We start from the raw sequence: 14,051 nt of genomic DNA, 5'->3' as shown, positions 1-14,051 counted from the left end.
GAGAAACAAACAGAATTTTCACACCATAGCCTGGCCAGTCATGAAACTGGTTTTCAAAGCTTCTCTGATGTGCAGCGCGGCCAGCTGCACTCTTCTAACTGCCCTGGTGTCTGGCTGTGCTTAATCATTTAGTCTTTTAGAACGGAGTTCTGATAGCATGGATTCGTCTCCCTATACAATGATCAGATCCAGTACTTCTCGTTTGGTCCATGCTGGAGCTCTTTTGTGATTCTGGGACTCCATGGTCACCTGTGCTGATCAGCTCGCCACGCTGGCAAAACAGGAAATGAAATTCAGAAGTTCCCGGGGCTTTTCCGGTCTACCTGGCCAATGCATCTGAGTTGAGAGTGCTGTCCAGAGCGGTCACAATGGAGCACTCTGGGATAACTCCTGGAGGCCAATACCATCGAATTGCGTCCACACTATCCCAAATTCGACCCAGCAGGGTTGATTTCAGCACTTATCCCCTCGTCGGGGAGAAGCACAGAAATCAATTTTAAGAGCCCTTTAAGTCAACAAAAATGGCTTCATTGTGTGGATAGGTGCAAAGTTAAATCCATCTAATGTTGCTAAATTCGACCTAAACTCATAACGTAGACTAGGGCATAGATGTGCACACACTCCAGAAGGGGAAAAGTACAGTGACCTGGCCAGAGGGCCAAGCCACAAAGCAGGAACAGTTGAGTCCTGAAACTCAAAGTCAGAGTGATGGAGTGCAACCACAGGAAGGGGCAGTGGTCTGGCAGAGCTAATCCCTACATGCAGCCAGTAGGAGATGTTCCAGCAGTGTCTGCAGCACCTTGTGACAACTACTTTTTAAAAATTCGTCTAAGCGTGAGGTTAAAATCAGGCCAATCTCATTTGAAACAAAACAAAAAGCCAGTGAGTAAACTGTCAAACCAGCCCTGCATTTGTCAGCAGGATTGCAGCTCTAATATTTGTAGGCAACAATATAAATTTCATTGCATCGTCTCTTCTACCAAGCAATAGACTAAGTAAAAAATAGTACATTCAGTGAGACCCCACATCCAATCACCATTGATATTTGCATGTATATGTTAGAATCTGAACCCAAATCTGGAATTGAATTTCAGTGGTGAGCCCCCATCTCTGGGGCTAAAACCCCAGGTTCTTGCAATTCTGACCTTCAGTGGCTTAATAGTCTTGACCCAGATGCTGATTCTACCATTTGAGCTAATCTCTAAATAATGCATACAGGGTGAAACCTTGTCCCTGTTGAAGTCAATGGCAAAGCTCCCACTCATTTGAGTAAAGCTAGGGTTCTACTCACCACTGCTAAATTCTTCTTTCAGTTAATCTGGTGTAAGCAATTGGGAATTCCACTGATTTCAGTAAAAAGAACAGGGTACTTGTGGCACCTTAGAGACTAACAAATTTATTTGAGCATAAGGTTTCGTGGGCTACACTGATTTCAGTGTAGTATTTCCAGATTTACATCAACGTAACTAAGAGCAGAATTTATCTGTGCAATATGAGACTAATGGTCTTATTGATGATAACAGCTAATCCCCAGAAACACCCATATCTTAAATCAGGTATGTTCCTGAATACAATGTTAAAATCGAGTACTAGTTTCACAATTATTCCTATAAATATAATATAAATTCATTGCATCATGCATTCATGGAAGGAGGTCATCCTTCAGCCTATTTTATGCATGCCACAGGTATTTTTTGTCAGGCAGTATAAATAGATTTTGGCACAAGGCATCAGTTTAACTAAAGTTAAACTTTGATTTAAAAAAAAAATCTGATCATTTTTAAAACCTTAGTTAATGCAGTTGAGACATATTTCAAGTCTGAGAGCTTCCAAAAGAAAATTTCAAATAAATGAGAATTTAGCTAAACTGTTCTTACCATTTAAACTTGAGACTAGGGGTTTTCTGATTTATTTAAAACATCTTTAGTATTTACCAAGGCAGATTTCAGGGCATATATTTGTAAAACTTGGACAAGTATGCAGTTTTGTTGCAGCTGTGTTGGTCCCAGGATATTAGAGAAACAAGGTGGGCGAGGTAATATCTTTTATTTGGCCAACTTCTATACTGGTGAGAGAGAGGTAGTTCTAAAGTTACCATGGAAACTTCATTCTGCTGTGAAAAAGTCCCCTAGAAAATATCCAAGACATCGCTACATATTGTGGTAAATGGCCAATGTTATTGTGGTGGGTCCCATGCTTTTCCTTGGTGTGGTGGGTCAGGGCACCACCCCTGCCCCTATTCTTGGGCTCCACAAGTGCCCTGGTGGAGGACAGAGAAGCAAAGGGCCCCAGGTTTGCCCCCTACTCTGGTCCCAGCACTTTCAGTTTCACAGGCTTCTTACCCTCTTTCCCCTTGAGCAGGGTTTCTCTCAGTACTCTATACTGGGAGAGTCCCTCTGTCCTCCTTGGGCAAGGTTTCCCTTTCCTTGGTACTCTAATCCTTTGGTCATCACCAGTATTTCTCCAAACCTGGGTCAGCTCTCCTTCCCTCCTCCTGTCTGACTGAAGCAGGGGTTTTCATTAGGTCTTGGGCAGGGCCTTAACCAGCTCCAAGTGCTCTAATTAACCTGTAGTAACCTCTCCTTAGTCTACAGGGAATAAGGCTCTGATCCTGGGGCTCGTGCCCGCCTACTTCCCAGCACCCAATAAGGTCACTCTCCTGCTGCATCACAGTATTCGTCAGAAACCTTAACTTGAAAAGGACTCCATTTCTGCATATCCCATGCAAAAAATAGACATGTGGGGCAAAACTTACATTCCTTGTGCGCAAAGTTGCCAGTGTGGTGAAAGAATGCAGAACTGGAGCCATGACAAATAAATGCCTGTATATAACGCAGATAACAGGGACTCAGATAGTAGGGTGATGTGTGTGGAATAAGGCCGTCATTCCAGAAAGCATTTAGACACAAGCTGAACTTTAAACATTGACCTCAATGAGATTTAAGCACATGCTTCAATGCTTTCCTGAATCAGGTCCTATATGCTTAGATATTAGATTCCAAAGCAACTGCAAGACAGTCAATATAAAATAAGAGATACTGTAGTCCAACACTACGGAAAAGTGAACTAATTCAGGAAAACCAACATTTACCACCAAGACCAAATTGTTGCCCATTTCTTTGAACCAGAAATGGAAATATTTTGAAGGGTCAGAGGTGTTAACATTTTTTTTTTACATTTATTGTTTTGCATCTCTATATTTCCAGTCACAACACTGAGAATGAATTTATTTTAGTTGTTTTTGAGAACTTTTTTTCTCTGAAAAACATCCAGACGTCAGTAAAGACTGTCAGAGGCTTGATAAGCTTAAAAGGGGCTTCTCTGAGCAAAGAAAGGGAGGGGATAGTGTTGAGTCTAGACATGATAAGTCAGTAAAAAACAGACTGGATAATACTGATATATTGTTGCTGTGCTCTAATGCTAGAGTCTGGGCAAATAAAAACAAAGGCAGAAAAGAGAACTCCGATGAAATTTGGTGACAGGGGCAGCAGATGGGGAACCCACAAAGGACAAAATAGGGGCTTGTCTGCACTCATCTCTCTCCACCACAAAATAGTGATCCATTATGGAGAGGGTTATTTAAAAGTCTGCTTACTTTAATATTAAACAAAAAGTGGAAACTGGGTTGAATATGAACTTTCTGGCAAGTACGAATAGTACTATCCATGGATTTATTACAATATTTTCCCCTGAATGTGGTCAAAAGCACAGAAGTTGACCTTGCATATCAATGAGTTTTCCTATGACAGTGCTCCAACACAACCCCTGTAGTAGAGACAGCCTGATTTCAGAAACACAGGTAGACAGCAAGGGACTGATTACTGTGCCTTGCATATGCACATGCTTTTGTACCTGTTAAAACTGTATGTTAAACACAGACCTGATCCTCCTCACACTAGTTTTATACTGTTGTAACTTCATAAGTGTCATAAATGCTAACTATTACGGTTATTAACACTTAGCTCAAGTGTGAGAGAATCCTAGAGATTCCCAGTCATAAGTCACTCGCCCCAGGATACACCAGATAAGATGTTGAATTGAGATCAACCCAATGGATCTGTCTGATAGCAAAATCTGTCCAGTATGGTTTTGCCATTAGTAAGAAAATATTTGCAGAAATCCCATAATCTGGTTTTAAACACTCAATTCATTTCTGGAAGATGAGCTACTGTATTGTAATGTAAATGAGAGCCATATAACTATATACACTAAGGTTTCCTTTAGGGAGATGCCAGTAAAATGTAGCCTATCCTGTCTCACTGAGGATCCTTATGTTTCAGACCCTCTGGAGAAATGGGAGATGGTGTCAATGCTTGTATGCCAGCCTGTAATCAGACATGGGAAGGCCACACTCTTGCATGTACAATGGCTACATGAGTGAGAAAACTCACCAATGTCTAAATGCCACCCAACAAGATAAACTAGACAATTCACAAAAATCTGGGACTTCTTCCTTGGACACATAAAGTCTACTGAAAATGATACAACAAGAGGCATCACCACAAAGTGGCAAATAGTTACATAACCACACACTAAAATGCTGGTTCATATGTATGCCAGTGTTAACTGTTCCCTCTAGTTTTACAGTAGACCCTTGGACACTGTATATTATAGTTAAGGCTGCAAAACAGCTTCCATTATAACCATCTGTTTGCATAACTTCTCAAACATTCACCTTTTGGGCTGATACTTTTTGTGTGGGCCTATGACCCAGATTATTTTTTAAGATTGAGCAAAGTATTTAACATTTTTGTGTTCAATAAGAGTGAAAATCTTTTTTCCCTTTTGTAAAGTTTCTAAGAACAGACTGAAGCTGGGCATGAAAATATTCTTCACTGAGGACAAGAGTCTTTGCTTTAGTGTGAAAGACATCAGTTTGTTTTTCATAGGGTGATGAGCCTTGGAAAACTGCAGCTGAGCACATACAACAGAAATTTTTCATTATGTTGTGTGCACATCATTAGACCTGCACTGTGCATGAATATACATCTGGGATGAACACTCTTTCCATTAGAGTCCAAGGCAGTTTGCAGGGTTGGCCAGATGTTATTGTTGCATTTCAACTTACATTGTGTTCATCAGATACCTATCACCTTGATATCCAGCCTACCCTTCCACAGAAGCAATTAAGAAACAGAATGAGGCATTTGATGCACACATGCTAGTTCTGCAGGACTTGTTTTGCTCACAGTGCTTGGCCAGGAGATATTAAATGAAGATGTTAAGTGATCATGAAACTCCCCAATTTGCCCAGCTCTCTTGTTCATGTTCAGAATGTTTGTTTCTGGACTGATCAAAGGCCTGATAGATCCTGCCTTGCTCCCCTCTTCCACTAATCGCATGCCATCACTGCACAAGAAAGTGGAACTAATATAATGACATCTGTTTAGAAACAGATGTCGTTAAATTGTTGCAACCTTTTTATGCGGCACTCTTGTTTTGGTTTAAGGGTGCCTTACATAGCCTTAGCATAAATGTGTAAGGAATAGATTTAAGCTAAATCAGTATAAAACACTCAAGCTGAAACAACTGTCTATACAAAAGAGTTGCACCAATTTAACTAAGTCTGTTTCTAAATAACAGAAATGAGGATGACAACATGAGAGTGCTTTAAAAATAGTGTAACATTACAGCACTACTACTATCGTATACCACAGTGGAATCCTGATTAATCTGATGATCGTTTGTTTGGCATGTTTCAGGCTCCCTGGGAGCACAGGTGCTGGAACTAGGGGTGCTGCCGCACCCTTCTGGCTTGAAGTGGTTTCCATTATATACAGGGTTTACAGTTTGGTTCAATGACTCTGAGCACCCCCACTACACAAATTGTTCCAGCGCCCTTGCACAGGGGGTTCTAGAAATGAATTCCACTGTCTTACCTGAACTAGGAAATTGCTCTCTGCAGCCTTTGGGGGCTTATGGGACTTCAAGGCTACAGAACACTCAAAAAGGCAAAACAGCAGCAACAAACCCAAAACAAAAGCCCCACTTCCATCAGCAACAGGCTTGAAGATTGTACCTCATCTTATCAGATACATTCCTGCCCACAGTGATACATGTAGAAGCCTCTAATCTTGATTGTTGCAATTTATATTTAGAAATGAAACTGCACTCCCAAAAAAGGCTTCTGATACCAAACACATCAGCCCATCTGTTTTGCAACACTATCAGCATGAACACTTCATTCCAGTGCTCTGCTCTCTTCACCGATTCCTCATTGAATGCAGAGCACAGTGCAAGATCTGTCTTACTATTCAAAGCCTTCCATGGGATTGGCCCATGAGGTGACCATCTATCATGAGCTTCCATAATAGCTATGTTCCATCAGCACAATGAAACTGGGGAGGCTTTGTGACTATAGGAGACAGAACTTTCACAGCAGATGGACCTAAACTATAGAACTCATTGCTGGAGGAGATAATGACCATGGGCCTGATCACTTTCAGAACTAAATAAAAACCCCATTTTTTAACTTAGCCCTCTCAATCACAGGTGCAGGGATTCTGGGGGTATGGCAGCACCCTCTGGCTTGAAGTCCTTTCCATCATACACAGGGTTTTCATTTTGGTTTAATGGCTTTCAGCACCCCCACTATACAAATTGTTCCAGCATCACTACTGTCAATAAGTGCTTCAAACTCACACAAACGCACGCTACGGGCTGGGACAGACAGTTATATCTTTTTAAATACTTGATGTGTCTAGATTAGATCTGGTTGAGAAATTATTTTTTCTCATGAAAAATCAATGTAAACTAACATTTCACTTAAATCAAATTTCATTTAAATGTTTCCAAATTTTTGTCAAAAACCCAGAAATTTTAGATGAAAACAGATTTTTCAAATTATCTATTTAATCAAAAAGCGATTTTCCATTTAAAAATAAACACAACATTCTGATGGGAAAATTTTGGCCAGATTTAGTCCAGACACAACAGTGATGGGAGCCATGTAACGGAGATGAATTCAGGTACCAACAGACCTTCATTGTTAGTCAGTGAACCTGGGTAATTCTAGGGAGAAAACTTAGTAAGCAAAGATTGTTTAACCCACTAAAATGTTGAGTACATCTAAAATGCATCTTGCACTTCTTATGTGCTAATATCTGAAGTCAGCCAAACCTCAGCTTGGGCTCAAACCATAGTGTCTTTGAGTGTCTTGCCCCAGGTTCCCTACAGGAGCCTCACTCCTGGACAACTGCACTGTTCCCAGTACAACTGTACTGTTCTGCTCAGTCCTGGGCCTTTTTAGAGCCCAGTGTACAGTCTCTAGCCCCTAGTGGTTCTTCTCAGGAAACACCATAAGATACACAGAATACAGCCATGAGCCATGATAGGGTATGTTACATTGCTCCACTGTTGCCTCAGGATGTTGAGAGTCACTCTCTGCTAAAATGGATCTGGCCCTAATCTCCAAGGAGCCCAGCTACCTGTGATGCGCCACACCTGGGCTGCAGGAGTGTCATGTTAGTATATAGGCCTGTTTGTTAGCCTGAGATAGAATTTGGGGTTGATTTTTGATACTCTTATATCCTTACTAATATGTGTGAACAATGAACAAAGACACTGTGTGTTGCTTCTGCCTAGCCAGATGGGTTAGTTAGTACAATGAGAAAGATAAGGAACAGCGCTAAAGTGTTACTGGGTATTGTGGGAGTGTAATATATGGGCATACATTGGAAGGCTGCCTGACTCCTCTCTCAAGCCAAAGTCAAGCAACCAGTTAGGAAGGACAAGGGGGAGACAGAGGGGGAGGCATAAGACACACTAAAAGCCAAAGAAAGACCTGGCCTTGGCCAGGACACAATCGCACTCCTTACCCCTCCCAGGGGATACAAAAGAGGTGTTAAAAGAAACTTCCACACGTTTTAAAAGAAAAGTTTATATAAAAAAGAAAGAAAATATAAAACAATAATCTTGCCCTCTGGTCAGGTGTTTGGTTACCCTTTCCAGGTAAAAGAAACTTAACCCTTACCTTACCTATCTATTTATGACAGAGGCATAAGACACACTAAAAGCCAAAGAAAAGCCTGGCCTTGGCCAGGACACAATCGCACTCCTTACCCCTCCCAGGGGATACAAAAGAGGTGTTACCAAGCCCCCAGACTCACGACCCTCCAAAATGAAACATGACCATAAATTGTAAGGGGTGGGACCAGGGGCGTACACTGAGGATATATTTGGGCTTGCTAGGAGGAGGTGCGAATGGGGAATGGGTAAAGGCTTTGTGACATCAAAGCTATGGATATGCTTGCTTGAACTAACCCCAATAAACATCACATTGCGTGCACTTTGGACTTCCGGTCTTCTGCTTTCTGTCTGCAAGACAAGAACCAGGGGAGAGGGCGAAGGGAAAGCCCCTAACACCACGGAGTGGAACTTTCTCTTATAATGCAGCTCCCCACTCTTAGTCTATCTTTGCATTAAGAAAATAAATTGGGTGTTATTTGAATTCTCTCAGACACATGCTTTGCAGGGAATAATCCTGCGTTTTCTGGGAAATGGGCTGGATTATTATTATTGAAGTACCAGTAATGTGCTCAGACCTGTACCAGGCATCATGATGTGGATCACCTAGCAGGTCTTTTCCATCTCTAATGTCTGTGAGTCATAGCAGACAGCAGCTGAGCAAGTCAGAGATGGTCATGAGACAAAATTAAAGGGCTTATTTTGCTTCATGCTCAGTTCCTTTTCTGAGATAGCAGAAACCCCCAGTGTGTAACTTTGTGCTTGTTGTTACTTTTATATTAACATGAAACAAAGCACACAAAGACAAAGGCCATGACTCTCACACTTGGGAAATACCGGGGATGTTTTCTCAGATAATTCCTGCAATGATCCACTGAAAGCACACTGTGTGTGTTGTTATCTGGAGGCAATGATTTAAACATGCAGACATTTCAGCAAACAACAAAAAGTGATGGCTCAGGGCAATTATCCTTCCGAGACACTAACAGTCATTCTCTTCTCACAGCCTATTGTCTCGTGTTCCTACTCAGCAGAGGCAGTGTGAAGGTTGATGTTCATACAGACAGCATTTGAAAGTCAGATGTATGAGGTTTGGGGGTGACAATTTACTTTTAACTCTGCTGAAATACAGAGAGTGCTATCCTGGAACTCTTTCCTTTATCAGTGAAAACTATAAGGAGAATAGCTAGGAGAATGTGTGTGTTAATGTCCCAGCAACTTCAGTGCCAAAGAGAGAATGAATTTTAAAGTGAGTTGTTTGTCCCCTTTCCAGCTTTAGAAAAGAGGAGACCTTAATTCAGAAGTCCCCAGACTGTGGAGCAATGTTTAGGGAGGTGGGGCTGGGCTGGCCAGTCCCCATGTGGAGGTGGAGAGGGAACGCTCTGGGAAGCGGCCAGCACCATGTCCCTGGGGAAGTGGGGACAGAGGGCTCCGCGCGCTGCCCTTGCCTGTGGGTACCTCCCCTGAAGCTCCCATTGGCTGCACAGTTCCCCATTCCTGGCCAATGGGAGCGTCAGTGGAGGTACCGACAGGCAAGGACAGTGCATGGTGCCCTCTGCCCCAACTCCTCCAGGGGCCACAGGGACGTGGTGCCGGTTGCTTCTCGGAGCAGTGCGGAGCCCGTGGCGCCTTGGGGGTGGCAATCCCACTGGCCAGATACAATGCCCTGAGGGGCCGGAGCTGGCCTGTGGGCTGTAGTTTGCCCACCCCTGTCCTAGAGAAATACTCTTCTCTGGGAGCGCAGAGCGCACAAGAGATCTACACACAACATGTTAATCAGAAATTCAGAACAACTAATCTCTAGCACGGTTCTAGATTATCGGGGGAGGGGAGAATAAAGGTCTCTGTGTAATGAAGGTATTATGTTTTGTTTCTGATTTTGATAACAAAGTTTCTTATCTTTATTCTTTGAGCCAGTAGATCAGGGCGCTCAAATGTGTAATTCATAGGAGCAATTAAACAGTAGGCAATTCTCTTGTACTATTTTCATGTGATTTAATTGTTGTTGTTTTCTTCTGATGAGTCTGAAAATTTAGTAACATGTGATAAGTGTTAGTTTTAAAATGTTTTGTTAACGGGTATAAGTTTCCTAATTCTATTTTCTGGAAATGCTTTGTCCCCATTGTAGAGTGATTGTGAATTTGAAGGGAGATCTTTTATGTGCTTTTCTGTGTCACACAGAAGCAATATTAAGTCAATAAAGTTGAGGATAAAGACCGATCTTTGAACCCATTTTTTGATAATGATAGTGTGTTTTCTGATTTTGCTTTGTCATCTTCAATTTGCACTTTTGTTCCTCCCTCCCTTATGCCTGCTGCCTATAACTTGGCTGCTACTCCTCCTCCACTCTCTGGGAAAAATGCATATAAATGAGGACTTCGTACAGTTGTTTTCTTTCTGAAGCTCTTGCTGGCTCATATAACAGTGCTGCAAAGTTTCAGAGTTCAGTAAAGAATCGAGGAAATACTGTAAAGAGATGGAGCTTGACAAAGACCATTGTATTAAGATGAACGATGGGAACAAAATTCCTGCAGTGGGATTTGGTACCTATTGCCCTGATGCGGTAAGTAAACCTTTCATGGCTTTCTTTGTCCTTAACCTGTTGATCAACATTGCTGGGCTCTGCGATAACCAACCATTTTCCGTAGCACTCCAGAAAGGGCTGCAAGATGAGATCCCTGTATATTAGTTTATAAAACTATTGACAATGTCTGAAAAGTGCTTTGGGGTTTAGAGTGAAAGATGATACTAGTATATAAATGTAAGAATATCACTGTCTGTAAGAAGAGGTTGTTGGTTTTTATTGTTTGAGTGAGTGTGGTGCTGATGCACGATTCCATGACATAGAGCTGCCATAACTCTTGATCTATAGCACACCCTACCACCTAGAGCCCCACATACATCTGTCAATCCACCTCTCTTTGGCCTCCAGCACCCAGCTATTCTACTCTAGAGCCACTATGTAACTCCCTTTGCACCTTTGCCCTGACCTACGGCACTCTCTTTCCCAGTTTTTGGCCCGTATGTCTCTGCCAATGCATTTTGGTCCCAACCTGAGCTAAATGGAAACCAATTTACTTTAAAGAGAAGTTAGTTATTTTTAGCCCTTGTAGTGCTGCTCACTGAATTACACTGAGGGAAGAAAGATGAGAACATTTCCTATTTCTCCCTTCTCAAAGTCCTGCTATCTGCTGATTCCAGTGTAGAGAGGACGGGTCTAATGGCCAAAGCAGGGGACTTGGAGTCAGAAGATCTGATTCTGCCTCTGAGTCACTTATGTAACCTTTGGGCATTTTACTTACCTCTTTGTTTTAGTGTCTCCAGTTTTGTAAAATTGTGATCACACCTGAATTACCTGAATTACCTCACTGGGTTTAATTCATAAGGATAAAATTTTCAAAAGCTTAAATGACATAGAGGCCTATATCTCAGTGAGTCCTTCCAATCTTTGCACAGTATTAGCCAGGCTGATATGATCTCTCTACTCCTCCCAGAAAAGGCCACTTCCTAAAATATGACTTTCCTAAACACTGCAATCTGTATAAACTGCATCTGTTCACTCAGGCCTGTTTCTCAGTTATACTAAGACACCCCTCTAAAGTCGGGGTGATTTAAGGCCACATCACTGCCAGAGTGGTGTAAAGGGGCCTTTGTGTAAAGAGAATCCCACATGCCTCAACAGAGAGTTCTCCTCTAGGAAGCGTGGCTGTTGTCAGATATTTTTCAATTATTAATCTGAATAAAGTCAAGATGTAACTAGATGGAAGAAAGCTGAGTCATTACCCAAGAACCATCAAGGGTTCATGAAATCATAGTTCTCACCAAGCAGTTTTAATAGCTGCCCTGTCTTAATAAACTAGTAGGAGTTTAGGATGATGGAGGATGATAAACGGAATGTGGATATGGAGGTGGATATTACCCCATCGAGTAGAGGCCAACTGAACAGCTTAATGGACAAATCGAGGGCCCGGACAATCTCCATCCGAGATATAAAGGAACTGGCGCGTGAAATTGCGACCGTTAGCGAGATTTTAAGCAATCGTAACTCGGGGTTGTACATACGCTAGAAGAATTGCTAACGTAGTTCCATTTTTAAGAAAGGAATAAAAGTGACCGGTATATAGGCCTGTTAGCTTGACGCTGTAGTGTGTAAGGCTTGGAAAAATTTAAGAGAAAGTAGTTAAGACTTGAGGTCATGGTAATTGGTACGAATTGCAACATGGATACTAAAGTAATCGTGCCAACCAACCTGATCCCTCTTGAGAAGGTACGGATTACTTAGATAAGGAATGCGGTAGATCTAATTTACTCGATTCATAAGGCGGTGACCACGGTTCCGCATGGGGAACTGTTAGTTATTGGAAAAGATGGGATGAATAGAAAGTTGTAGTGGAAAGAACTGTAAAGGGGAGACTCCAGCGGTCGACTGAAGGGGAATGTCAGGCTGAAGGAGTTAAGGAGTCCTCAGAGTCGTTTTGGGACCGATCTTATTTAACCTTGTTACTGACCTTGGCACAAAGAGCGGAAGTGCTAATAAAGTTGATGACACGAAGCTGGGGGTATTGCTAACACGGAGAAGGACGTAACTATCAGGAAGATCTGGACCCTTTAAACTGGAGAATAGAATAGATGAAATATAATAGGAAAGTGCAAGGTCATGCACTAGGAAATAAGAATTTTAGATATACGTGGGACGCATCAGTTGAATTGACGGAGGAGGAGAGGACCTTGGGTATTGCGTTGGATAGCAGATGACTATGAGCGCCAATGTGATTGGCGTTAAAAAACAAATGCGGTTTTAGAGCATCAGGCGAGGTATTTCCAGCAAGGAGAAGGAGGTGTTGCGGCGTATATACGGCGCGGGTGAGACCCACCTGAATATTGTGTGAGTTCTGGTGTCCCATGTTAAGAAGGATGAATTCAAACGGACAGTTCAGAGACGGCTACTAGGACCGAGAATGGAAATCCTTATGAAAGGAGACTCAAAGAGCTTGGCTGTTTGCCTGGCCAAAGAAGGCCTGAGGGGATATGCTTGCTCATACAAATATATCAGGGGATTAACGTTAGGAGGGAGAGGAATTATTTAAGTTAGTACTATGTAGGCAGAGACGAATGGTACAACTGGATATAGGAAGTTTAGACTTGAATAGACGAAGGTTTCTACCATTAGGGAGTGAAGTCTGGAACGCCTTCGAGGGATAGTTGGGGCAAAGACTATCTGGCTTCTTTAAGACTAAGCTTGATAAGATGGAGGGGATGATGAGGGATATGGTAATTGGGCAATTGATCTTGGATGTCGGCAATAAGTGCTCAATGGCTGGAGGTGAGGTTGGATGGGGGGGAGACTGGTTACTGCAAGAATCTTTCTGGGTGCTAGCTGTGGTCTGCCCACATGCTCGAGGTTTAGCTGATCGCATATTTGAGGTCGGGAAGGATTTCCTCCGGCGGATTGGCAGAGCCTGGAGGTTTCGCCTTCCTCTGCGCGTGGGCATGGGCTGCTGGGTGGATTCTCGCAGCTTGAGGTCTTCAAATCACAATTTGAGGATTTCAAAACTCAGTCATGGTTAGGGGTTGCATAAAGTGTTAATGGTAGGGTTTGTGGCCGCTTGTGCAGAGGTCAGACTAGATGATCATATTGGTCCTTCTGACCTATGAGTCTAGATCTATGAGTCTAGAAGCAGGGCGAGCGCGGAATGCAGCCAGGATATCAGAAGTGCACTTGGTCTCACAGTAACTCTATGTGAGGCCATTTCGAGGTTAAATCTTTTGGCTAAATTGTTGCCTGGTATTGGAGTCACTCGTTGTCTGACTCAGGAGTCACCCTGAATGAGCAGCTGTGTAATTTGCTTTCAGAAGATGAGATGAGCCTTGTGCTCAACCTGTAACGTGTTATAGAATGTCGTTTCCCATTCTGTGAAATACTCCCCTAAAGGCAATCCTTTTAATAGTGCCTTGACATTGGCAACATCTTCAAAATAGACAAAATATTAGCTGAGGAAGCGTACGAAAAAAACCGGTGTTAAAACAAAACTACTTACCTTTCCTGTATAAAATGTCCTCTCTTTTGACTGTTCCATGCGCAAGCT

At 42.4% G+C, this 14,051-nt stretch overlaps 2 protein-coding genes across 2 annotated transcripts in view; both read left to right on the top strand.

Annotated features, from left to right (window-relative positions):
- LOC116835616 (aldo-keto reductase family 1 member B1) overlaps nt 1-14,051 on the top strand; it is a 645,245-nt gene that overhangs the window by 503,263 nt on the left and 127,931 nt on the right. The gene's annotated exons all lie outside the window — the stretch shown is intronic.
- LOC116835615 (aldo-keto reductase family 1 member C3-like) overlaps nt 10,385-14,051 on the top strand; it is a 13,379-nt gene continuing 9,712 nt past the window's right edge. The window contains exons 1-2 of the mRNA XM_075064763.1: nt 10,385-10,528; nt 12,768-12,850. Of these exons, the coding sequence (XP_074920864.1) occupies nt 10,442-10,528; nt 12,768-12,850 (170 nt within the window). The 5' untranslated portion in view covers nt 10,385-10,441. The remainder of the gene's footprint in view (nt 10,529-12,767; nt 12,851-14,051) is intronic.

This window comes from Chelonoidis abingdonii, chromosome 1 (assembly GCF_003597395.2).
Source record: "Chelonoidis abingdonii isolate Lonesome George chromosome 1, CheloAbing_2.0, whole genome shotgun sequence".
NCBI classification, from domain to species: Eukaryota; Metazoa; Chordata; order Testudines; family Testudinidae; genus Chelonoidis; species Chelonoidis abingdonii.
This window is presented reverse-complemented; position numbering and strand designations above follow the sequence as displayed.